The following is a 27,080-nucleotide window of genomic DNA, read 5'->3' as shown; positions in this document are numbered from 1 at the left end:
CACGCACCACCCTCTGTGTGAAGATATTGCCCCTTAAGTCCCTTTTAAATTTCTCCCCTCTCACCCTAAATCTATGTCCTCTAGTTTTGGACTCCGCAACCCCAGGGAAAAGACCTTGTTTATTTACCCTATCCATTGTTCCTCATAATTTTATAAACCTCTCTAAGGTCACTCCTCAGCCTCCGATAGTCCAGGGAAAACAGCCCCAGCCTATTCAGTCTCTTCCTATAGCTCAAATTCTCCAACCCTGGCAACATCCTTGTAAATCTTTTCTGAACCCTTTCAAGTTTCACAACATCCTTCCAAAAGGAGGGAGACCAGAATTGCACACAGTATTCCAAAAGTGGCCTAGCCAATGTCCTGTACAGCTGCAACATTACCTCCCAATTCCTGTACTCAATACTCTGACCAATGAAGGCAAGCATACCAAATGCCGCCTTCACTATCCTATCTACCTGTGACTTTACTTTAAAGGAACTATGAGCCTGCACTCCAAGATCTCCTTGTTCAGCAACACACTCCAGGACCCTACCATTAAGGGTATAAGTCCTGTTCTGACTTGTCTTTGCAAAATGTAGCACCTCACATTTAGCTGAATTAAACTCCATCTGCCACTCCTCAGCTCATTTGGCCCTTCTGATCAAGATCCTATTGTACTCTGACGTAACTTTCTTCACTGTCCATCACACCTCCAATTTTGGTATCATCTGCAAACTAATCTTTCAGTTTTTCCTAGATGTTTAGGGGGGCTAGGGGTTTGGCAAATATGACACTTTTATTCAAGAAAGGATGTAAGATCAGTCATAGTAACTACTGGTCAGTGTGGCTAAGGTTCTAGAAGGCATTGTCAGATTTTTTAAAAATATGCTAACAATTTGAAGAGGTTTGAATTAAGTAAGGTAAACGTGCATGGATTTGTAAAAAAACAAATTGGGTCTGACTAATTAAATTTAATGGAAATAAAGAAGTTTGAAGGAAATGTGGAAAATCACAAATGCTAGAGAAACTCTGGTCTGGCAGTATCGGAGGGTAGGGAAACAGAGTTAATGTTTGGAGTCTGGTGTGACTCATTTTCAGAACTGAAAGGCGTGAAAAATGTTTTTTTTTAAAAGTACTTTTGACATTGACAAAGGCCAACACAGAAAATAAAAGAATTGTTAATATCGGAGGAAGAGAAAAAAGGAGATATAAAGTGGGTGTAAAAGAGAGAGAGAATAGGTCTTAAGAGCAACATAATCAAGACAGAAATAAGTATTAAAACAAATATTTTAGTCTCATGGAGAGTTAGGGTTAATTGTATTGGAAAAAAAAATGGCTGAAGTGCGGAAACAGTGTGTTTAAAGTAGTTGGAGATGATGGTGTTTCAAATGGTTAATTCTTGATCACCCTGTCAATTATCATCAACATGATGGAAGTTAAGTGTTGTCAAGCAGCACTTATTCATCATTAACTAGCTTATTGATGCAAAGTTTCCAGGTACCCTTTATAGCTTTAGTCCAAACATTTATGTTTGTAGAATTCCATTGGTGAGATGAGATTGATCAGCCTGGACATGAAGGCAGCATTCAGTAGAGTCCAATACCAAGAAATCCTAGTCCATAGGATTGGGGAAAATTGCAAAGGATTGGGGTTATAACTTGTGTGTAACTTTGTCAAGATTCTTCTTCCTTAGTGATCTTGAAATTTTTCACATTACAACATGTTTTTCCAAGGTTTCTCATACTAGATCTACTTTAAATCCAAGATCGATGTTAAGCAAAGGGATGAAAAGATATGGGCCAAAGGCAAGTATGTGGAGTTAAGCCAGATCAGCCATGAGCTCATTGAATAGTAGAATAGACTGGAAGGGCTGAAGGGCCTACTCCTGTTCCTACTTCTAAGGAGCAAATTTTCCAAAGTATTATTGTTGATTGTACTTTTTAGAAGTTAGTCTTGTCAGTCCCTAGACATCTCTGCTGGAGGTGCAGTGCCCAAACCTTAATTATCATAAGCTCAATACTTGCATGCCTGTGGTGAAAACATTAAGGAATGGGGTTAATTAATTCTTTCAACGAGCTGGTAAAGGAATGATGGGGTGAATGGTTTCCTTCTTTGCTGGATGATTCTATAATATATTGACACTCCCTACGTTATAAAAGCAGAAGTGTGAAATGGTAGTTGCAGTGCATTAAGTAATAACTTGTAAAATGGCACTGGATGCACACTTGAAAACAAAAAAAAAACTTTTCATGAGGAAAGACTGAAGGAATGGCTTTAGTCAGGTTTTTTTTAAACAGAGAGGGAATAAGCATAATTAATTAAGTTGGTCAATTTATTGCTTGTGGTTCTATGACTTCACTGTTGCATGATATTGAGTGGTGTTACTAATTATCAACATGCTGGTGATCACTTGAACAGAAACTGAAATGTACCACTGCTGGGTCTTGTAGTGTCCCTATCCCTCGGCCAGAAGGTCCATATTCAACTCCCACCTGCCTGGAGGTGTGCAATAGCATATCTGAACAGGCATGACTAAAACAACAACAAAGGGACCACTGGTGGAATTTGAATCCTGGTTTCCATAAATTACCTATGTCTATGGATTACTAGTCTTGTGACAATATCACTTTGCTATTGCCTACCCTGCCATCTATAATGCATGGATTCTGAAGGAACGCCTGATCTAATGATTGGACTACCTTGTCTTCAAAGACATCATACTTCTTGAATATTGCTGCAGCTGCCCATCCCAAAGTAGTGTAGACCATTACACCATTCCCTTGACTTTTTCTGTTGTATATGGTGTTGGAGTCAGGACACAAGTCATTCACTGCAGAAAATCCAATACTACTACTAATCTTGTGGTCCATTTCAGGACATACCTGGGCAATTTTCCACATTCTTGGGTAGATTCCTGTCTTATTGGAATAACTCAGCTAGGGGTGAGCAAGTTCTGAAGCATGGACATGGAGCCTTCTGCAATTCACTGTGTTACACAAATATGACACACACTGCGCACACTTTGGCTGATGAATCAGTGCACTTCTGTGTTGAACATCACTTAAAAGAAACACTCAAGGTGACAAGTGCACAGAATGTACTCTGGGTGGGGGACTTATTGTATAGCACTATAGGATAGTTTTGAACAGATGTGGCAACTCAAGATTGGGCATATGTGAGGAATTGTGGGTCATCAACAGAAGCAGAATTGTATTATTATACAATCTGCAACTGTATGCCCCTGCATATCACTCTCACTGCCACCAAGCCTGGTTCAATGAAAAATGCAGGGAGTCATGCCAGGAGCAGCATGCAGCATATCTAAGAATGAGTTGTCAACCTGCAACACAGGACTACTTGTGTGCCAAGCATCATAAGTAGTGATAGACAGAGCTAAACAATCCCACAACCAATGGATCATATCTAAACTCTACAGTTTTGCCACATTTGGTCATCAATGATAATGGACAGTCGACTCATTAGAGGAGGAAGCTCCATGAATCATCTCAAAGACGGAGGAGCCTAGCAGATCACTATAAACAATAAAGCAGAAGCATTCACAACAATCTTCAGCCAAAAGTGCTGAGTGGATGACCCATCTCTGCCTCCTCCAGAGGTTTGTAGCATTGCAGAAGTCAGTCTTCAACTCGTTCAATTCACTCCACACGTTATGAGGAAATTATTGTCGGCCAGTTAGATAATGTAAAGTCTGTGGACCCTGGTGATGCGCTATGCTCCAGAGCTTGCGTCCTTAATGTTACAGTACAACTCCAACTTTGGCATCTTCTCATCTATGTGGGAAATTCCCTGGGTATGTCCTAATCCCAGGACAAATCCAATCCTGTCAGTTACCAACAGTCCTCAATAATGCTATCACAAAGCACTTGCTGGGCAATAACCTGCTCACTGACACTCAGTTTGGGTTCAGCCAAGGTTACACTGCTTCTCACTTTATTACAGCCATTGCTCAAAACAAAAGAGCTGAATTCCAGAGTGACTGCCCTTGACATATTATCCACATTTGACCATGTGTGGCATGGAGTAAAGGGGAATCAGGAAAAACTCTTGCCTAGCTGGAGTCATACCTGGCATAAAGGAAGATGGTTATGGTTTTATCTCCACTCCAGGACACCTCTCTACAGGTTCCTCAGGGTAGTGTCTGGGCTCAGTCATCTTCAACTGCTTCATCAATGACCTTCCTTCCATCACAAGGTCAGAAGTGGGAATGTTTAGTAAGTGCACAATATTCTGCACCATTCGTGACTCCTCAGGTACTGAAATAGTTCATGGCCATTTGCAGCAAGATCTGGCTGTATCCAGGTTTGGCTGGCTAGTGCCAAGTAATATGCCACCAAAAAAGTGCCTGGTACTATCTCCAGCAAAAGAAAATGTAACCATGCCCCTCGACAGCAATTGGCATTATCATCGCTGAAACCCCTACTGTCAAAATCCTGGGGGTTACTATTGACCAGAAAATGAATTGGACTTGCAATACAAATACTGTTGCTACAAGAACAGGTCAGATACTAGGAATCCTGCAGTGAGTAACTCACCTCCTGATTCCTCAAAGCTTGACCATAAGATGCAGAAGCAGAGTTAGGCCTTTTGGTCCATTGGGTCTGCTTCGCTGTTCAATGAGATCACGTGAGAAATTACATGACACCAAGTTATAGTCCAACAAGTTTATTTGAAATCAAAAGCTTTCAGAGAACACTGCTGCTTCGTCTAGTGAAGTCACGGCTGATCTGATAATCTTCAATTCAATTTTCTTACCTTACCTACATAACCCTTATTTAGCGATGCTGGTGTTGGGGTGGGGTGTACAAAGTTAAAAATCACACAGCACCAAGTTATAGTCCAACAGATTTAATTGGAAGCACTAGCTTTCGGAGCACTGGTCCTTCATCAGGTAGTTGTTTGGAGCGATGCTCCAAAAGCTAGTGCTTCCAATTAAACCTGTTGGACTCTAACCTGGTGTTGTGTGCTTTTTAACTTTGTACATATCCCTTAATTTCTTTATTGGCTAAAAATCTATTTCAGTTTTGAATACAGTTAATGACCCAGCCTCAACACTCTCTGTGACAATGAATTCCACAGATGTACTACTGTCTGACAGGTGAAATTCCTCCTCACCTCTGCTGTAATCGAGAGAGATCCTTTACTTAGATTAGATAGGCCTAACTGGATCTTACTCAGATGAGAGTGGACTGGTCCTGGACTTTCCCATAAAGGTCAGCAGTACATTTGTTTTCCTTACTACCTGCAGAACTTGGGTGCTAGCTTTTTGTGATTCATGCATGAGGATCCACACTCCCCTCTCTGCTGCAGCTTTCTGCAGTTTTTCCCATTTAAGTAACAATCAAATCCTCTGTTTCCTGCCGACATGCATAGCTTTACATCTTCCCACATTGTATTTAATCTGCCAAATTTTTGTCCACTCACTAGAATTTATCTATGTCCCTGTGCAGACTCGATCATCCTCACTTCGTCTTCTCACCCATTTTTGTGTCATCTGCAAATATGCCAATAGTACATTCACTTTTATCATCCGTGTCATTAACATATAGTGCAAATAATCGTGGCCCCAGCACTGATCTCTGTGGCACTCCACTAGTTACGGTTTGCCATCCTGAAAATGCTTCCTTCATCCCACTCTCTGTTAGTTAGCCAGTCTTCTATCTGTGCTAATATACTACCCCAACATCATGTGCTCTTCTTCAGAAGCCTGAAGTGGACCTTTATGGACATATTTTGGAAATCCAACTATATTACTTCTCATTCCCTTTATCTATCTTGCTTGTTACCTTCTGAAAGAACTGTACTAAGTTTTCCCTTCATGAATCCACATTGACTCTGCTCTGTCTGGAGGTTTATCGTACCTGCAATAACATAGTGCTGGATATTTCTCTTTAGTTTTTATAGCAAATGACTATTCACTGTGAGAAACATTTCCTTAATATTGGTATGCAGAGGAGAAACAGCTATAGATCATATATCTGTGCTTGTTTAATTTTAAGAATAGCCACCCCCAAAAGTTTAGATTAGATTAGATTACTTACAATGTGGAAACAGGCCCTTCGGCCCAACAAGTCCACACCGCCCCGCCGAAGCACAACCCACCCATACCCCTACATCTACCCCTTACCTAACACTATGGGCAACTTAGCATGGCCAATTCACCTGACCTGCACATCTTTGGAGTGTGGGAGGAAACCGGAGCACCCGGAGGAAACCCACGCAGACACAGGGAGAATGTGCAAACTCCACACAGAGAGTCGCCTGAGGCGGGAATTGAACCCGGGTCTCTGGCGCTGTGAGGCAGCAGTGCTAACCACTGTGCCACCGTGCCGCCCACACGGTCTCAGTGATCTCAGGCCTGTGCAGAGCTTTCTTGTCTCAGCTAAGAAGTAGTAAGGTGATTATTGTGTGCTTTAAGCTAAGGAAAAAATTAGCTGGGGCAGTCCAGTAAACTCTCTGCATGCTTGTTGTGTCAAAGGAAAGAATTGATGATTCTTCCTCCTTTTCCCCATAGTTATATAACCTACCTACACTAATTTTCCAGGCTTTCACTTGACTGCACCTGAGAGCTACCAGCATCTGTAGAGTTGTATCTCCATGTATCATTGCATTCAGGAGTGCAAATTCAAAAGAAAAAAATCTATTTGAAGAACAATGAAGCAAACTTTTTTATCCTTATACAGGGCTGGATATGTCCAGAACCTGCTTCAGACCGAGATGATCTAGTCTACTATGAACACAAACCTTTTGAATTGGAGCAGACTGGTGGAGACCACAATGGCGAAGAGGACATGGAAAATTGCAGCAATATAGAACGACGAGATGGCAACCCTCTAGATATAGCTGTAACGAGGCTGGCTGATTTGGAGAAGAACATAGAGAGAAGGTATCTGAAGAGCCCCTTAAGTACCACCATTCAGATCAAACTGGATAATGTGGGCACAGTTACAGTTCCTGCTCCTGCACCATCCAATACTGGTGATGGTGATGGGTAGGTTATCGAGATTAACTTGGAAAATTATTGTGCTTTTCTGCTAATTGGAGCCTTTTTCTTGCCTGTTTTCCCCCTTGTTCTTGTGTGTGTGTGATCCATGTGGATCATCCTATCTGCATGGTGCTTTGTAGAGACTTCTTTTACTGTGGATGTTTTTGTCTGCAGGAATGTCCTACGTCATATGGTCCTTTATTAGCTTTAAGGCATGTTGCCACAATGCTATAGGGGAGTTCAAATGCCTAAACGTCATATCAACTCTTTACTGGCTGTGCACACTGCTGTTTAAAATGGTTGGCTTTATGTAATATTTACCTATTTGGCATCATGATCTGAACTGAATTCACTTTGTAAAAAAAAAACATTTCTTCTTTTGTTGCTTTCAACAGAAGTGAGGAAGACATTGCTCCTGGGTTGAAAATGTGGCGTAAAGCCTTGTCTCAAGCTCACAGTGCTGCTCAGGTAGCAATGTGCCTTCAACAGTTAGAGAAGGCTATAGCGTGGGAGAAATCAATCATGAAAGTTGTGAGTGCTTTTTCTTTCTAGTATGTTTTAATTCAAGTATATTCTCTTTATTTCTTTGATTACATCTGACTATTAATGTCAGCAGCATGTTTCTTTCAGAAAGTAGAATGAAGCAATTTAGAACAGAAATGTAGCTACGTATGGGCCATTTTGATCAGCTTGCCAGGGTGACTGTGTTGGGTAGAACAAAACCCATAAACTTTTTCCCTTTGAAAGTGCTCTGCAAGCAGCTGGGAGAGCCTATCCTTTTTAGAGGAAACAGTTCCAATGATTTCTGTGTTTTGCATTCCAAATGGATATTAGAAATAGGATTTCCAGCACAGCTACACTGAGCAGACCACTGATTTAAGATTTATTTTACATTGTTATGATATTTATACATGTGGCTTATATAAGATAATTGTTAACAGTTGCCTACGCAAAACTGAGCTGTTCGGGTAACGGTAAACAAGAGCGACATGATTTTTTGATGCAGTTTAACCTAATCAGATATATTTTCTGTCATTTTGATCAGTACTGCCAGATATGTCGAAAAGGAGATAATGAAGAATTGCTTCTACTTTGTGATGGTTGTGACAAGGGATGTCACACTTACTGCCACAGACCTAAGATTACGACAATTCCAGATGGAGACTGGTTTTGTCCTGCCTGCATTGCTAAGGTATTATAATAGTTCAAATATTTTTACTTAAACAGGTGTTTGCTTTGTACTTTATACTGTCCCATTCATCAACTGTTATGTTTGTGTTTGCAAATTGTATGACATAAATTTACTCTGTATAGAAATGGATTGTGAATGTATCAACTAGCATTGAGTGTGCCATGTTACATTGCACTTGCAAATCTACTGTTACAATAAAATGATAACAGTTGACATGATGGTTTTACTTTTGAAAATTCCAGTTTAATATTTGGCTCCGTTTTTTTTTCAACTCGACCGTTTATATATGTTTTTCACATGTTGGTCTTATTACCAATCTCTTGTACTTCCAAATTTGCACCAATAGACCATTTAATTAAAAAACAATTCAAACGAGTGCAAGTGCCTGCAAGATTTTAAAAATTGGCAACAAGGATGAGGCAATATTGGATGAATGGAAGATGGGAAATCAGTAAATGGAATGAAAGTAATAAAAATAAGCAATATTGCTCATTATTCGTTAGCTTTTTTTTAACCATGTGTCAAGGTTTTTCTTGGTTTGCTACCAATCCTCACTTCTCTTCAATTTTTTTTCCTTTTTCAATGGAAACATTGCTTCTTTTCCTTCATAGGATTTGGACATTACTAGTTAGACTAGCACTTACTGCCCATCCTGAATTGCTTTCTTGAGCCACTGCACTCCTTGGTGTGTACTTAAAATGGGTGGCACAGTGGCTCAGTGGTTAGCACTACTGCCTCACAGCACCAGGGTCCCAGGTTTGATTCCAGCCTCTGGCGACTGTCTGTGTGGAGTTTGCACATTCTCCCAGTGTCTGTGTGGGTTTCCTCCTGCAGTCCAAAGATGTGCAGGTTAAGTAAATTGGCCGTGCTAAAATGTCCATAATGCTCAGGGATATATAGGTTAGGTGCGTATATCAGGGGTAAATGTAGGGGAAAGGATCTGGATGGGATACTTTTCGGAGGGTCAGTGTGGACTTGCTGGGCCGAAAGGCCTGTTTCCACACTGTAGGGATTCTAATTCTAAATTCTTGGTGCTTTTAGAAAGAGACTTTTAGGAGTTCAAAGTTTGGGAGAAGATTTGTAGCTCGGGTGCTCGTTGTGGTTCTGTTCGCCGAGCTGGGAATTTGTCTTGCAAACGTTTCGTCCCCTGTCTAGGTGACATCCTCAGTGCTTGGGAGCCTCCTGTGAAGCGCTTCTGTGCTGTTTCCTCCGGCATTTATAGTGGCCTGTCTCTGCCGCTTCCGGTTGTCAGTTCGAGCTGTCCGCTGTAGTGGCCGGTATATTGGGTCCGGGTCGATGTGTTTGTTGATAGAGTCTGTGGATGAGTGCCATGCCTCCAGGAATTCCCTGGCTGTTCTCTGTTTGGCAAGTCAAACAGAGAACAATTATAGGGCAAACCAAACAGAGAACAGCCAGGGAATTCCTAGAGGCATGGCACTCATCCACAGACTCTATCAACAAACACATCGACCTGGACCCAATATACCGGCCACTACAGCGGACAGCTCGAACTGACAACCGGAAGCGGCAGAGACAGGCCACTATAAATGCCGGAGGAAACAGCACAGAAGCGCTTCACAGGAGGCTCCAAAGCACTGAGGATGTCACCTAGACAGGGGACGAAACGTTTGCAAGACAAATTCCCAGCTCGGCGAACAGAACCACAACAGACTTCTAGGATTTTGAACCATTCAGTTAAGGAGTGGTGATATAGTTTCAAATCAGGAAACTGTGTCACTTTGAGGGAGGAATTTGTGGTTGTGTTCCCATGCACTTGTCCTTCCAGGTGGTAGAAGATATGGGGTTAGAAGGTGCTGCCAAAGGAGCCATGGTGAATGGCTGCAGTGCATCTTGCAATTGATCCACGATGCGTTGGTATGAAAGAAGTGAATATTGAAGGTGGCAGATAATGTGCCAGTTAAGCAGACTGTTCTGTCCTGGATGATGATGGGCTTTTTGATTGTTGTTAGAGCTGCAGGTGGTTGAGGAAGTGGAGAGTATTCCATCAAAGTGTGACACAAGAGCTCAGTGATTAGCACTACTGCCTCACAGCATCAGTGATCCAGGTTTGATTCCACCCTCAAGTGACTGTCTTTGTGGAGTTTGCACATTCTCTCCATGTCTGCATGGATCTCCTTCTCAGTCCAGTCATTTGCAGGCTAGGTGGATTAGGCATGGGAAATGCAGGGTTTCAGGGATTGGCTGGGGAGTGTGAGTCAGGTTGCTCTTTGGAGGGTTGTTGTGGACTCATTCAATTGAATGGCCTGCTTTCACACTGTAGGGATTCTATGATTCTATAATAATCTTGACTTGTGCCTTGTAGATGGTGGACAGATATTTGGGAGGCAGGAAGTGAAATAAGTTACTTGCAGAATTCCTAGCTTCTGGTTTGCTATCTTGGTAAGCACAATACTTTTATGGATTTTCCACTTCAATTTCTGGTGAATAGTAACCTCCCAGGATGTTGATATTTACCAATGGTAATGCCTTTGAATATCAAGGAGAGATTATTAGATTTTCTTTTGTTGGTGATGGTCATTGCCTTGCATTTGTGTGACATGAATATTACTTGTCACAAATTGAACAGAATCTGAACATGATCTGGATCTTGCTACATATGGACACAGGCTGCATTTGTATCTGAGGAATCATAAATGTTCTGAACATTGTGTAATTGTCAATGAATAACTCCACTTCTGACCTTATGATGAAGTAAAGGTCATTGATAAAGCAGCTGAAGATGGTTGGGCATAGTATACTACCTTGAACAACTTCTGCATTGATGTCCTGAGACTGAAGTGATTGACTTACAATAATCACAACCATTTTTCTTTGTGCTAGTTCTGACTCTAACTGTAGAAAGTTTTCCCTGATTCCTATTGATTCCAGTTTTGTCATACTCAGTAAAATGATGCTTCAGTGTCAATGAAAGTAATTTTCACTTGGCATGTGGCATTCAGCTCTTTGGTTCAAGTTTGGATCAAGGTTGGAGAAGCTGAATTGCCATGGCTATCAGTGAATAAATTGTTGTTGAACAGGTACCGTTTGATAGTACTGTCGATGACCATTTTTATCACTTTACTGATCAAGTGTAGACTACTAGGGCAATAATTGCACTGGTAATTGGGAGAGTTGTCCCACACTTTAGTCAAGCAAAAGTCTCATGGAAACATATCTTCCAAGACAATAGCCCATATAGCATCATCTCCACTGTCCTGTCCCACCTGCAGGATAGACCTACATTCAGTGACAGTGGTATACAGTTGGGAAGGGTTGCCCTGTGAGTCCACATTAGTGACGCCAGATTCCATAAATCTCATGGCATGAGGCTAACAACACCCCAGAATCTCAACACCATCCAGAACATAAAAAGTTCTTGATTGGTATGCCATCTACCACTCCCTTCATCATTCATGGCAGCTGTGTGCTTCATTTACAAGAAGCACAGTAACAATTCACCAAGGTTCCTTCAATGCACCCACACTTATCAACAATTTGAAGAACATGGACAGCATCATTTGCAAGTTCCTATCTAAGCCATACACAATCCTGACTTTTGAATTGGACCATTGATCCTTCACTATCACTGGTTCAAGATCTTGAAACTTATTCATAGAATCATACAGTGCAGAAAAGCCCATTGAGTCTGCACTGACATAACTTTGATTTGAATTATTTATTTGATAACGACCAATAAAGGTGTGTTAATCACAATTTCCTGCACTTGTCCCTTCTCCTTGAATGTCATGATATTTGAAGTGCTCATCCAAATATTTTTTTTGAAGGATGTAAGATTTCTGGCCTCTGTTACCTTTGCAGGTAATGCACTCAATATGTTGAGTGAAAATGTTTTTTTTCCCCAAATCCCATCTGAAGCTCCTACCCCTTATCCTAAAATTATGCCCTCTCGTAATTGAAACCTCAACGAAGGGGAACAGCTGCTCTGTATTCACCCTGACCATACCCCTCAACCTTATACACCTCAATTATGTCACTACTCAATCTTTGCTGCTCTAAAGAAAACAATCCAAGCCAATTTAGTCTCTCCTTATAGCTCAATTAATCCATCCCAGGCATCATTCTGTTGAACCACCTCCATACCCCCTCCAATGCTATCATATCCTTCCTTTGGTGAGGTGAACAGAACTGCACACAGTACTCCAGTTGTTGCCTGACTACTGCTCCTTGCTCTTATACCCTATGCTATGACTGGTCAAAGCAAGTATATCATATGCCTCCTTAATATCTTATTCATGTGCTCTGCCTCTTCAGGGATCTGTGAATAATTACCCCAAAATCCGTCTGTTTCTCTAAGCTACCCAGTGTCCTGCCATTCTTGTTTCTTCTTCCAAAGTACATCCCCTCAAACTTGTCAGGTTTAAATATCATCTGTCACTGGTCTGTCCATCTGACCAACGCATCTATATTTTCTTGTAACCCACAACTATCAACTTTGATATTAACCACTCTACTAATCTTGGTGTTGTCTACAAATTTGCTATACATTTTCATCTATATTATTTATCTGTATAATAAACAACAAGGGTCCTGGTATTGATCCTTGTGGTACGCTGCAGGACAGCAGCCTCTGGTCACTCAAACAGCCTTCTACTAGCACCTTTTGTGCCCTATTACTCAGCTAGTTTCTGATCCATCTCATCAGGTTTCCCTCAATTCCATGTTCTTTACCCTTTTCTTCCACTTCACCAAGGGCATGCATGTCTTGGGCCTCCTCCATCGACAAACCCTAACCACCCAACACCTGGAGAAAGAACGCCTCACCTTCCGCCTTGGTACCCTCCAACTACATGTGATCAATGTGGATTTCACCATTTTCCTCATTTTCCTCATTTTCTCTCCCCCAAACGTATCACAGTCCCAAGCCTCCAACTCGGTACCGCCCTCTTGACCGATTCCTACCTGTCCATCTTTCTTCTCGCCGACTTATCACTTTCATCTACCTGTCAAATTCCCTGCTATCTTCCCCCTAACGTCAGCCCCCTCCCATTTAGCTCTCATCCCACCGCCACCGCCACCCCCCCAACCAGCCCAGAAATGTCAATTTTCCTGCTCCTTGGATGCTGCCTGACCTGCTATGCTTTTCCAGCACCACACTCTCGACCCTTTTCAAACAGTCTGCCTTGTGGGACCTTGTCAAAAGCCTTGTAAAAATCCATATAAACTATATTAACTGAACGTCCTTCATTCAAAGAATTAATCACATTTTCAAGAAAATTCTAACGAACGTATTAGGCATGATCTCCCTCTGACAAAGCCATGTTGATTATCCCTAATTAACCTGCACATTTCCAAGTAGGTATTAATTCACTGTTCAGAGTTTTCTCTAATAGTTTGTCTACCACTGACATGAGGCTCATGGTCTGCAGTTTACTGGTTCACCTCTACCACCCCTCTTAAAAAGGTGAACCACATTTGCTGTCCTCCAGTCCTCTGGCACTTCCACTGTGGCCAGAGAGCAATTAAAAACTTGTGTCAGGGCCTCTACAATTTCTTGTCTTGCCTCCCACAGGAGCCTGGGATGCAGTTTATCTGGGCCAGGAGATTTGTCTGTTTTTAAGCCTGTTTGAACCTCCAATACCTTCCCATTTCCTCTGTCAAACTGCAAGTTCCTCGCAGCCCTTTTCCTGAATTCTGTATTTATGTACTCCTTTTCTAGAGTGAAAACCAAAAAGAAATATTCATTCAGCACTCTTCCAATATCCTGCAGCTTCAAATGCAGGTCCCCTTCATCCCTAATGGGATCTATTCTTTCCCTGGTTAACATCTTTCCTTTAATGTATTTATAAAATATCTTGGATTTCCACTCATCCTGTTCACAAGTCCTTTTTCACGGCCTCTTTTTGCTCTTCTAATTGCTTTCACTTCCTGTATTTTTCTAGGGCCACACCTGAATTGCTCCTTTTAGACTCTCCCTATTCTTCTTGCTCATCCAGTCCTGAATTGTCCTAGACGTCCAGGGTTCCTTGAACCGATAGCTTCTACACTTCCTTATAAAGGGTACATGTTGGACCTGTGCTCTCCCCAGCTTGTTTTTGAATGCACTCAATTGCTCTACTGTAAACTTACTCGTAAGGAGCTGTTCCCAGTTGACTGTGGCCAGATTTTATTTGAATAAAATCTGCCTTCCACCAATCTAATTCCTGTGAGTGTACCTAAGCCAAAAGGACTTCAGTAGTTTATGAATGCAACTCACCAGTGCCTTCTTGAGGACAATTGAGGATGGGTAATAAATACTTGCTGAAGACACCTGAACCCAGGAACAAATATATTTTAAAAACTAACCGTTTTTATGAAACCTTATTGAATGCTGTTTGAATGGCCAGATAAACTACACCTGCTATTACATCCTTAAGAACACTTGAGAAATTTATCAAACAAGATTTCCCTTTTGTAAAAATCATGTTGACTTGTTCTAATCATACTGTGTTTTTCTTCGGGCATTGCAGGTTTTCGCAGTTTCCCAAGATTGATGTCAGGCTTGCTAGCTTGCACTGTTTTTTTTTGTCTCTTTCTCTCTCCCTTGACCAGCAATGTCTTATTTGCAGTTCAAGTGGATGTAAATGAGAGTGCTATAAGGCCAACATCAGAGTCTACTGGAATCTTACTTGGAATAATTAAATAATTTGCATTTAAAAATTCATTATCAGGATGTCATTCAGTTGGTGAGAGTCCATTTAATACCCATCCCAAGTTCCCTTCAGAGTTCGCACCTATCTTGATAACTTAAGCCAATGCAGTCTGTGAGGTACAGTATATGTTCTCCTCCAATGCTACTAAATGGAGAATTCCACGATATCGATCCATTGTGTTTGAATTACTTGGGAAGCTTTAATTTTTTTTTGCAGCCATTATGTTTATATGAGATAGATGGATGTTTTGGGTGAAGGTATCCATTTTAATCATGTGGAAACTGTTTATGCTACATTTATAATAATAGTTGTTTTCTTTTGGTATGTGTTTAACTGTCCCCATGACCAGTTGTAATTATTAAAATTATTTTATATTCTGAGAATCTTCCTGATATGACTTCCATAATTTAAGCTTTTAAACGTCCTAAGCTATTGTCTGTTTCAAATCATTTTTCAGTGTGAGGTAGCTTATCTTACTCCCATAACGTGTTCAAATGATCTAATCTGAACAGAAACAGTACGACTCTCACTAGAAAGCAGATGAAAACATACATGGAAATCTCTGCTAATCTTCACAGTAAACATAATGCAAACAATGATTCTGAGTTCACGATACTCCTTTATTAAAATGTACCATTTTTCAGTTGTAAATTATAATTCATTTCTAAAGACCATATTAGATTTGATTTGATTAGATTAGATTCCCTACAGAGTGGAAACAGGCCTTTTGGCCCAACAAGTCCACACCGACCCTCCGATGCGTAATGCACCTACCACTATGGGCAATTTAGCATGGCCAATTCACCTGACCCACACATCTTTGGACTGAAAGGAAACTGGAGAACCCGGAGGAAAACCACGCAGACACAGGAAGAATGTGCAAACTCCACGCAGACAGTCGCCAGAGGCTGCAATTGAACCTGGGTCCCTGGCACTGCGACGCAGCAGTGCTAACCATTGAGCCACCTTTCTTTATATAAATGGGAGGATCCATGATAGGATTATAGAACCAGAAAGTCTCAGACTGGATGGAATCATTGCTCCACATTTTTGGTGTCCTAGCAATTGTAGTCCACAACATGTTCATTTTCAAGGCTTGGGTCCAATTTTTACATGGCGCTCTAATTTACTAATCGCAATAAATTCCCTTGGTAAACTGTTCCAACTATCTTTTCCTAAACATACTGTCTCTCAGGTTGTTTTCTCATGGTGTTACAAATATGCTGATTGGTCTCCTTAGGAATGAGGAGGAATCTGTTCCCTAAGGGTGATACAATTATAGAATTCTTTATCATGGAAGGCTGTTGAACCCGTAACTCAAAGGTTTAAGCAACAGGTGAAACTAGCTACTTCATGCTGCGATTATACAGTAGCAGCACAAGTTGAGTTTGCCGCTAACAAGATGCTGCCATCAAACTAAAAAGAGATGCTAATTAAAAAGTGAAAGAACTGTAGATGCTGGAAATCAGAAACAAATCAGAAGTTGCTGGAAAAGCTCAGCAGGTCTGGCAGCATCGGTAAAGAGATACTGGCTCAGGTCCAGTAAGCCACCTTCAGAACTGATGGTAGCTCGGAAACTGTCAGTTTATATGTAGAAGATGGAGTGGGGCAAGGGAGTAAGGACTAAATGATAGGTAGGGATAGAGCCCTACATATTTGGACTGACAAAGGAGTCGATAATGATCTGGCTGGGAGGGCCGATAGCTGTTAATGGAGACCGCTAGTCGCGAACAATAGGTAGCGTGTAATGGCAGACTATATGATAACAAGGCCTGGGTGTGTGGGAAATAGGGCTATGACATGGGGGAATTCAGGCCCTAAAATTATTGAACTCGATATGGAGTCCAGAGGGCTGCAGGGTTCCCAAGCGGAAAATGAGGCGTTGTTCTTCCAGCTTGCACTGAACTTCACTGGAGCATTGTAGCAAACTAAGACTGAAATAACAAAATCAGAAGTTGCTGGAAAGCCTCAGCAGGACTGACAGCATCTGTGAAAGAAATCAGAGGTAATGTTTTGGGACCCCAGCAGCTTCTGTTTTTGATTCTGATTTACAGCATCCGTAGTTCTTTCGGTTTTTACTGAGACCGAGATGTTGGCCAGGAAACAGGGTGATGTAGTAAAGTGGCAGGCAGCTGGAAGCTGATGGTCTTTTTTCCAGGGAGAACATATATGTTCAGTGAAGCTATCACCCAGTCTACGCTTTGTTTCCCCACTGTAGAGGAGACCACATTGTGAGCAGCGGATGCAGTAGACTAGATAGTGAGAAGCACAGGTAAAGTGCTGCTTCATCGACAGGGTATGTTTGGGCCTTGGATACTGAAGAGGGAGGAGATAAATGGACGGGTGTTACACCTTTGGTGGTTGAAGGTGCTTTGGGCTGTGGGGGCAAGAGTTGGGATTAAAGGAAGAGTGGACCAGGGTGTCCTGCGGAAGGCGGACAAGGGGGTGTCTGGTGGTGGCATCTCATTGGAGGTGGCGCTAATGGCGACTGATGAACTTCTGGATACTGGTGGGATGATATGTAAGGACAAGGGGCATCCCTATTGCTATTGTGGGAGGGAAGAGAGGGGGTGAGAGTGGAAATGCGGGAGGTGGGTCTGACCCAGTTGAGGGCCCTGTCGACAACAGTACTGGGGGATCCTCGGTTGAGGAAGAAGATGGACATTTTGGAGGCTCTCTTGTCCAATTTAGCCTCATCAGAACACGTGCGATGGAGACCGGAACTGGGAGAATGGAGTGGAGTCTTTACAGGAAACAGGTACAAAGATGTATAGTCTAGGTAGCTGTGAGAGTCAGTAGTTTTATAGTGAATATTAATGGCCAGTCTATCCCCAGAAATGGAAACCGACGTCAAGGAAGGGAGGAGTCTGAGATGGACCAGGTGAAAGTGAGGGCAGGGTGGACATTGGATGTGAAATCAATGAACTTTCTCAATTCCAGATGAGAGAGGGAAGCAGCACTCATGATGTCATCAATTTATCAGAGAAAGAGTTGTGGATGGGGGCCAGAATAGAACTGGAACAAGGAATGTTCCACATACCCCACGAAGAGACAGGCGTAACTGGGGCCATGAGCAACCGTCTGACCTGAACAAAAGTAGTTAAAAGAGAAATTATTGAGGGTGAGGATGAGCTTGGCCAAGCGGAGGACGGTGGTGATGGATGGGCCATCTGGACCAAATGCCAGGATTTGTTATCCATATCAATTGCCTTTGAATTGACTGGCTTACAAGGCAATTTCAGAAACCAGTTATGAATCAACCACATTGCCATGGAACTGAAGTCTTGTATAGGCCAGACCAGGTAGGAGCAGTAGATTATCTTTCTGAAGGGCCCGATAGGTTTTTACCATAATTGATGTTGTTCTCATGACTGAGATTAGTTTTCTATTCCAGAGGTTTGTTACTTTAAATTTCACTAGTTGCTGTTTTGGAATTTTTACAAATTTGTTCATTTGTGGGATGTGGGTATCGCTGGCTGGCCAGCATTTATTGCCCATCTCTAGTTGTCCTTGAGAAGAGTGGTGATGAGCTGCCTTCTTGAACCACTGCAGTCCACCTGCTGTGGGCTGACTCTCAATGCCATTAGGGAGGGAATTCCAGAACTTTGACCTTGCAACAAAGCAAACGGCAATGTATTTCCAAGTCAGGATGGTGAGTGCTTGGAGGGGGACTTAATGATGGTGGTGTTCCTATATATTTGTTCCCTTATCCTTCTAAATGGGTTTGGAAGGTGCTGTCTGAGGATCTTTGGTGAACTTCTGCAGTTCACGTTGTAGATAGTACACACTGCTGCTACTAAGCATCGAAGGTGGTGGACGTAGATGCTTGTCGCTATCGTGCCAATCAAGCAGGCTGCTTTGTCCTGGATGGTTTCAAGCTTCTTTAGTGTTGTTGGGGCTGCACTAATCCAGACACTGGGGAGTATTCTGTCACACTTCTGACTTGTGCCTTGCACATGGTGGACAGTCTTTGGGGAGTCAGGAAGTGTGTTACCCCCCACAGAATTCCTAGCCTCTGACCTGCTGTTGTAGCCACTGTATTTATGTGGTGAGTACAATTGAGTTTCTGATCAATTAAATCCCCCAGGATATTGATATTGGGGGATTAAGTGATGGTAACACCAATGAATATTAAGTGGTGGTGGTTAGATTGTCTCATTGGTGATGGTCATAGCCTGGCATTTGTGTGGCACAAATGTTACTTACCACTTGTCAGCCCAAGCCTGGATATTGTCCAGATTTTGGTGGACAACATTGTGCAATCATCAGTGAACATCCCCACTTCTGACCTTGTGATGGAAGGAAGGTCATTGATGAAGCAGCTGGTGATGGTTGGGCCTATGACACTAACCTGAGGGACTCCTGCAGAGATGTCCTGAAGCTGAGATGACTGACCTACAACAAACACAGGGAGAAAGTGTGGACTGCCGATGCTGGAGATCAGAGATCGAGAGTGTGGTGTTGGAAAAGCACAGCAGGTCAGGCAGCATCCGAGCAGCAGGAGAATTGATGTTTCGGACGTAACGAAGGGCTTATGCCCGAAACATCGATTCTCCTCTGAAGCTGCCTAACCTGCTTTGCTTTTTCAGCACCACACTCTTGACTCTAACAACCACAACCATTTCCTTTGTGTCAGGTATGACTCTAACCACTGGAGAGTTTTCCTCCAGATCCCCATTGATTCCAGTTTTGCTTGGGCTCCTTGATGCCACAGTCTGTCAAATGCAGCCTTGATGTCAAGGGTGGTCACTCTCACCTCATCTTTGGAATTCCGTTGTTTTGTTCATGTTTGAAGCACTGCTATAATGAGGTCAAGAGCTGAGTGGCCCTGGCAGAACCCAAATTGAGCATCATTAAGTAGGTTATTGCTTAGCAGGTGCTGCTTGATAGCACTGTTGATGACACATTCCATCACTTTACTGATGATTGTGAGTAGACTGATGGGGCAGTAATTGGCCAGGTTGGATTTGTCTTTTTTCTTTTAGGTACAGGACATACTTGGGCAATTTTCCACATTGTTGGGTAGATGCCAGTATTGTAACTACTGTATACTGGAACAGGTTGGTTAGGGGAGTGGCAAGTTCTGCACAAGTCTTCACTACTGTTGCAAGAATATTGTCAGGATCTGTAGCCTTTGCAATATCTAGTGTCTCCCACCATTTCTTGATATCGAGTGGAGTCAGTCGAATTGGCTGAAGACTGGTATCTGTACTGCTGGTGACCACGGGAGGAGACTGAGATGGATCAAGCACTCGGCACTTCTGGCTGAAGATTGCTGCAAAAGCTTCAGCCTTACGTTTTGCACTGATGTGCTGGGGTCTTCCATCATTGAGGATGGGGCTGTTTGTGGAGCCGCCTATTCCAGTGAGATGTTACCATGGTATGTGGCAGGACTGCAGAGCTTAGATCTTATCCATTGTTTGTGGAATCATTTAGCTCTGTCTATCACTTGCTCTTTATGCTGTTTGGCATGCAGGTAATCCTGTTTGGTGGCTTCACCAGGTTGATATGTCATCTTCAGATATGCATGATACTGCTCGTGGTCTGCCCTCCTGAGCTCTCTTGAACCAGGGTCGCTCCCCTGGCTTGATGATAATGGTTGAGTAAGGGATGTGCAGGGCCATAACCTTACAGATTGTGCTGGAGTGCAATTCTGCTGCTGGTGATTGCCCACAGTGCAGCATGGATGTCCAGTCTTGACTTGTTGGATCTGTTCGAAGTATATTCCGTTTAGCACGGTGGTAATGCCACATGAGACAATGGCGATTATTCTCATTGTGAAGCTGGGACTTCATCTCCACAAAGACTTTGCGGTGGTCGCTCTTACTGGTACTGTCATAGACAGATGCATCTGCAGCAGACAGATTAGTAAGGATAAGTTCAAGTATGTTTTTCCATCTTGTTGGTTCTCTCATAACCTGCCGCCGTCTCAGTCGAGCAACTTTCCTTTAGGATCTAACCAGCTTGGTCAGTAGTACTGTTGCCGAGCTACTTTTGGTGGTGGACATTGAAATCCCTCACCGAGAGTATATTTTGTGCCCTTGCCATCCTCACTGCTCCAAGTGTTCTACAATGTGGAGGAGTACCAATTCATCAGTTGAGGGAGGATGGTATGTGATAATCAGTAGTTTTCCATGCCCATGTTTAACCTGAAACCATGAGACTTCATGAGGTCTAGAATAAATGTTGAGGACTCCCAGGACAACTCTATCCTGACTGTGTAACACTGCTGCCACCTCTGCTGAGTCTGGCCTGCTGGTGGGACAGGACATATCCAGGGATGGTGATGGTGCGATCTACAAAGTACAATTCTGTGAGTATGACTGTCAGGCTGTGGTTTGACTAGTCTGTGAGACAGCCCTCTTATTTTTGGCACTAGCCCCCAGATGTTATTGTGGAAGGGTTTTCAGGGTCAACAGGGCTGTTTCTGCCGTTGTCTTTTCCGGTGCCTAGGTCAACGTTAGGAGATCTGTTAGGTTTCATTTCTTTGAGACTTTATTCAACTGAATGGCTAGCTTGGCCATTTTAGAGGGCAGTTAAAAGTCAACAACATTGCTGTAGGTCCGGAGTCACACGTAGACCAGACCAGATTGGGATACTCCTGGATGGCAAGATGTTACGGGGTGGGGGGGGTGGCAGGCACAAGGTTCGGTCCTTGGACCCCAGCTATTTACAATCTACATTAATGACTTGGATATAGGGATAGCAGGCTGTAGCACCAAATTTGCAGACAACACAAAAATAGGCAGGATGGTAAATTGCAATGAGGAAATAAGAACCTTACAAATAGATATAGATAGGTTAGGAGAATGGACATAGGTGTGGCAGATGGAGTTTAATGTGGATAAGTATGAGGTCATGCATTTTAGTCGAAAAAATGGAAAGGCAACCTATTATCTAAATGGGGAGAGACTTCAGAGTGCTCCGGTACAGAGGGATTTGTGTGTCCTCATTCATGAGTCACAGCAGATAATAAAGTGAGTGGAATGTTAGCTTTTATAGCTAAAAGAATAGAATTTAACGGTAAGGAAGTATTGTTGCAACAATGCAAGGCTTTGGTGAGACCACATCTGGAGTATTGTGTGCAGTTTTGGTCCCCTTATTTGAGGAAAGATGTGGTGACATTGGAGGCAGTTCAGAGGAGGCTCACTAGATTGATCTCTGAGATATGGGCGGCACGGTCGCACAGTGGTTAGCACTGCTGCCTCACAGCGCCAGGGACCTGGGTTCAATTCCCGCCTCAGGCGACTCTCTGTGTGGAGTTTGCACATTCTCCCCGTATCTACGTGGGTTTCCTCCGGGTGCTCCGGTTTCCTCCCACAGTCCAAAAATATGCAGGTTAGGTAAATTGGCCATGCTAAATTGCCTGTAGTGTTAGGTCTAGGGGAATGGGTTGGGTTGCACTTCGGCGGGTCGATGTGGACTTGTTGTGCCGAAGGGCCTGTTTCCACACTGTAAGTAATCTAATCTAATCTAATAAGGGGTTTGTCATATGAAGAGAGATTGAACAGTTTAGGCCTATACTCTCTGGAATTTAGAAGAATGACGGGAGATCAAATTGGGGTCAATTGGGGAGATCAAATTCAAGATGATAACAGGCATGCATCAAATAGACGTGGAGGGAATGCTTCTTTTTGTGGAGCATTCTGGGATGAGAGGTCATAGTCCTAGGATAAGGGGTAGCAAATTTAACAGTTGAGAAACTACTACTTCCAAAGGGTTGTAAATCTGTGGAACTTGCTAACCTAAAGACTGATGGATGCTGGGATAGTGAGTAAATTTAAGGAGGAGTTAGACAGATGTTTAATTGGTAATGGGTTGAAGAGAAATGAAGAGAAGGCAGGATGAGGAGCATATTAGCTACGATCAAATGGCAGAGCAGACTCAATAGACTGAATTGCCTAATTCTGGTCCTATATTTTATGAATTTATTACTACTTTTGATTTGTCACCCTAAATTCTCCACTAACCTTTTATTGTTAATTGAATCTACAATTGTTGGGTACTGATGAACCATGGAGATCCTGAACATGCATATTAAGGATGATGATACTGAGAACTGTGAATTCCTCACTTCTGTATTTCTGAGTGCCAGACAAATAATTTTTGGAGTTCTCCAAATGATAGGATTTCCAATATGTATAGAAGGCTTTCTGACCAGTGATATGGTTTGATCTTTCAAAAGTGACAAATGTGACAATAGTGAAATTGTACAGTTGGAAAAGACTTTGCAAAATATATGATGAAATTCTGTAATGTTTGCTACTCTAATATACTCTAATGTGATTATTTTCTTTTGGTAGGCAAGTGGTCAGTCCCCACGGAGTAAAAAGTTCCTAAGTCGTCCAAGAAAAAGTTTTGAACAGAAGAAGGGTAGAAGGTTATCTGGAGCCAGTGTTAGTGATGAAGAGGAAACAGCTAGTACCAGCAGCACTCCAAAGAAAGGAGGAAAAGAACCCAAAAAACGAAAGATGGATGACAGCTCATCTTTGAACTCACCTAGGCTAGAGGGTCCATCACCTACCAAGAAGTGGAAAACTGTAAAAGATAATAGCAAGGATTTGGCTTTGTGCAGGTATGAACTGGTCTTTCACATACATAGATGTGTTTAATATAAATAATTAACTTTGATCCAGTGTGACCCATAATTCTTGGAAGAATCATTAATCGGGTTTGGGTATTGCAGGTTACCCTTGAGAAGTTAGTGGTGAGCTACCTTCTGGAATAACTGCAGTTCATTTGGTGTAGGTACACCCACAGTGGTGTTAGGAAGGTAGATCCAGGATTTTGATGCAGTGACACTGAGGGAATGGTGATTATATTTCCAAGCCAAGCTGGTGCATGGCTTTGAAGAGAACCTGCAGGTGGTGGTATTTCCTATGTTTTTTGCTGCACTGCCCTTCCAGGTTGTAATGGTTGTGGGTTTGGAAGGTATTGTCTAAGAAGACTTGGTGAATTTCTGCAGTGCATCTTGTGGCTACTACACACGGTTGCTTATGCTGAGCATCGCTGTGGTAGGAATGTTTGTGAATGTGGCGGCAATCAAGAGAGCTGCTTTGACTTGGATGGTGTCGAGCTGCTTGAGTTTTGTTGGAACAGCATTCACGGAGTATTCCATCACAGTCCTGTCCTATGCCTTGTGGGTGGTGAAAGGTTTTTGGAGTCTTCCTCAGGTTCTCTTCCCATATTACCAGCCCCTTGCTGTTTGTGGGGAAAGATTGTTAAAATCTGAATTTGTTAAATTCATTATTAGGGTCAGAAGCCCAATGAAACCAAAGGGTGTTATCCTTAAGTTTACATTGACATTTATTGGTTGATGTGGAAGACTGAGTTTAGAGAGAGAATTGGTCAGCATCCTGAAGTTCTGTAATGTGTAAAAGGATGAAGCTGTTCGACTAGCATTTGTTCTTCCCAATCTACACTGGATCTTGGCAATGAACACCAAATTGCTGGTTTAGACGAAATATGAGGAAATCTCATTTTGACATTTGAATCCTGTCTGGTGGTATTGAAGCAGTTGAATTGGCTGATTTGTCAGCTGCTCAGCATAGAGTGAAATATGCTGGGTACAGAGAGCAGGTATTGGGCTTGATGGAGCACTGTAGCTTTGCAACAAAGAATGAATAATGAAAAGGCGGGGGGGGGGGGAGATTTTTTTGGAAAAAATAGTGTTAGAGGATAGTGTTTGAGATAGCAGAAATGATAGTGAACTATCTGTCAAACAGTTTAAACAGAATATTCCAGAGCTTAGTCATCAGGCAGTTGATGGCACAGCCTTTTGTGGAAGCATTCTCTAGCGTTCTACATCTTTTTGAGTGATGAGTTATTTCTTGATTTCAATCCAAAATGATCTACTTAAATTTTAAGTTTTATTTCCTCTCATTAGAATGTATTTTTGAAACAATGGCTTGTACTTTGTACATGTTTTCTTGCAATTAATAGCTTTTTCCATTCTTTCCACTTTTGCTTTAATTGTGTGAGACCTTTCTTGTAATGTGATTCTGAACCTTAACTTTATTTTAAATTTAAAACCTTGGTTTATAATTTTCCCTCCTGGCTCACAAACCTTATAGCAAATTCTGACAATTGATGGCACTGGCTTACTGTAAGATTTATTAATTAATTTTGTTTTTATTACTAATAATTAAAAATATTGTAGTCTTCATTTTCGCCTTGCTGATTATCATATTCTTTTAGAAAAGCAATTTGAATGCATTCTCAATATTTATTGCATTTGTCACTTGATGTTCTGTTTCTCTCAATTTGATGTAATTTGAAACTTGCTTGTGTTGAAACTTCATTGAAGTTGAGTAACTTTATTTTTGAAAACAGCATTATGCTATCGGAGTTGGAAACCCATGAGGATGGTTGGCCCTTTTTACTCCCTGTGAACTCCAAACTGGTACCAGGATATAGAAAGGTTATCAAGAAACCCATGGACTTCTCTACAATTAGAGAAAAACTCAGCAATGGATTGTAAGCATCTGAATATTTTTCGTCCATCATATTTGAAGTAATCAAAATCAGATAGATGTATCTTTCATTTAGCAATAACTGATTCCTAAACCACATTCTTTTCTAGATATCCTAATACCGAAGTATTTGCTGTGGATGCAAGACTAGTATTTGACAACTGTGAAACATTTAATGAAGACGATTCAGATATAGGCAGAGCTGGTCACAACATGAGGAGATTTTTTGAGAAGCGATGGGCTGAGCTTTTTAAGGGAAGCTAATGCAATCACAATATGAATTAAAATGTACGACATTTGGACCAGCAGCCTGAAATACTGGTGTCTTCAAATCTGTAGGGAAGTGCAGGATAATTTGCACAAAAGCATCAGATACTTCACATCACTGCTTACGATAGGGAAGTATCAGCCAAGGATTATTGTCGAAAAGAAGGTTTGCTCCTTTGGAGATCATAGCTCTTGAACTATGGAAACGTTTTACGGACAGCTTCGGTAGAACAGGGAAGCACACCCAAAGAGTTCAGTGGCATGGGGTGGTCCTAGTGCAATAGCAAACAATATTTCAAAAACGCACTGAAATAATATACAACCACCAGAGCTGTAAAAGGGGACTGGAATTCCTCTCCCCTTTTATGTAAAAAAAATGGAAGTAAATGGAAAAAATCTTGAATTTTTTTCGTAGCTTATATTTTAGTGAATGTATTTAATTTTTGTTAATTTATGAGTAAAATGTCAAGTCTTCATTTTCTATGAAAAGGAAGAGGCAGCAAAATTGCTTTAAATCTTCAAGGAAATAAAACAACGAATGTTTTTGAATAATAAAACAAAGCCAATTAATAATTGTTTACACTGTTCTGTCCGGGAAGGACACTGGAGAACCTGTCGTTACTGTAGACATAATTTACAGATCTGCTTATCAATGCACCACCTACTTAGTCTCAAGGTAAATTCAAGAACAGTGGATCAACAAAGAAACATCTGTATATAATTGTTCATTAATGTTAATATTAATTAAGTCTTGTTCAGATATGTATGATGTGTACATATTGTTTGCAGGCATTGAATATTGTTATGCCTTAGAATAACCGTAGCATTTTATTTTAGTGTTAAAATTATTATACATATATGGCTTGTACATATCCTCTACAAACACTGTGGAGTCTCCTAATGTTGGGTAGTGCCTGCCTTTAAAACAGGGTGTAGGGGATATTAGGTTTTCCATTTTCTATTTTTGTTATATAATTTTGAGCCAATGTGGTCTCAAATTCCAATGTAATCATTTGTATCCATACAATAAATTACAATTTCCTATACACAGTATTTTTCATAATGCATTTCCCTCCATCTGCCTTGCCACGAAACCTGGTACACAATGGGTCTTTGTAACCACTGTGTTTTGCAGTGGCCAGTTGGAGGCAGCTCAGATCAGAAATTTTTGTACCTGAGTCAAAGTACTTGAAGTTATTTTATTTAAATATGTTGTGAAAAAGGGTAGTTTCTTTCTTAGGAGCATTATTTTTCACTAGTATGTGTGGCACGGACATAATAAAAGGGTGTTTTCCAATTCTGTTTTCTATTTGTTTTGATTTCTATAATCTACAGAATATTTTACTACTCGGTTGATCATGAAAACTTTTATAAATTAAGTTCAATACAAGTGTGTACATAATATGTAATATAAAAATATTTTGTCTGTTTCATCTGCTGATGAACAATATCATGGATTAACTGATAGCTAACTCACTAAAGCAAAATTGCACCATTTTATAGCAGTTTTAAACTAG

At 41.6% G+C, this 27,080-nt stretch overlaps 1 protein-coding gene across 14 annotated transcripts in view; it reads left to right on the top strand.

The window, feature by feature from the left end:
- baz2ba (bromodomain adjacent to zinc finger domain, 2Ba) overlaps positions 1-26,860 on the top strand; it is a 353,869-nt gene extending 327,009 nt beyond the window's left edge. For 10 of the 14 annotated variants that reach the window (XM_072579429.1, XM_072579423.1, XM_072579420.1 and 7 more), the window contains 6 exons: positions 6,681-6,988; positions 7,378-7,513; positions 8,028-8,174; positions 23,128-23,399; positions 25,157-25,300; positions 25,407-26,860. In XM_072579429.1, coding sequence (XP_072435530.1) covers positions 6,681-6,988; positions 7,378-7,513; positions 8,028-8,174; positions 23,128-23,399; positions 25,157-25,300; positions 25,407-25,560 — 1,161 coding nt within the window. In that variant the 3' untranslated portion in view covers positions 25,561-26,860. The remainder of the gene's footprint in view (positions 1-6,680; positions 6,989-7,377; positions 7,514-8,027; positions 8,175-23,127; positions 23,400-25,156; positions 25,301-25,406) is intronic. The other 4 variants (XM_072579427.1, XM_072579426.1, XM_072579425.1 and 1 more) reach the window with 1 other exon arrangement.
- The last annotated feature ends 220 nt before the right edge of the window (positions 26,861-27,080 follow it).

Source organism: Chiloscyllium punctatum, chromosome 10 (assembly GCF_047496795.1).
Source record: "Chiloscyllium punctatum isolate Juve2018m chromosome 10, sChiPun1.3, whole genome shotgun sequence".
NCBI lineage: Eukaryota > Metazoa > Chordata > Chondrichthyes > Orectolobiformes > Hemiscylliidae > Chiloscyllium > Chiloscyllium punctatum.
Note: the sequence above shows the minus strand (reverse complement) of the source record. Positions and strands in the feature narration are given on the sequence as shown.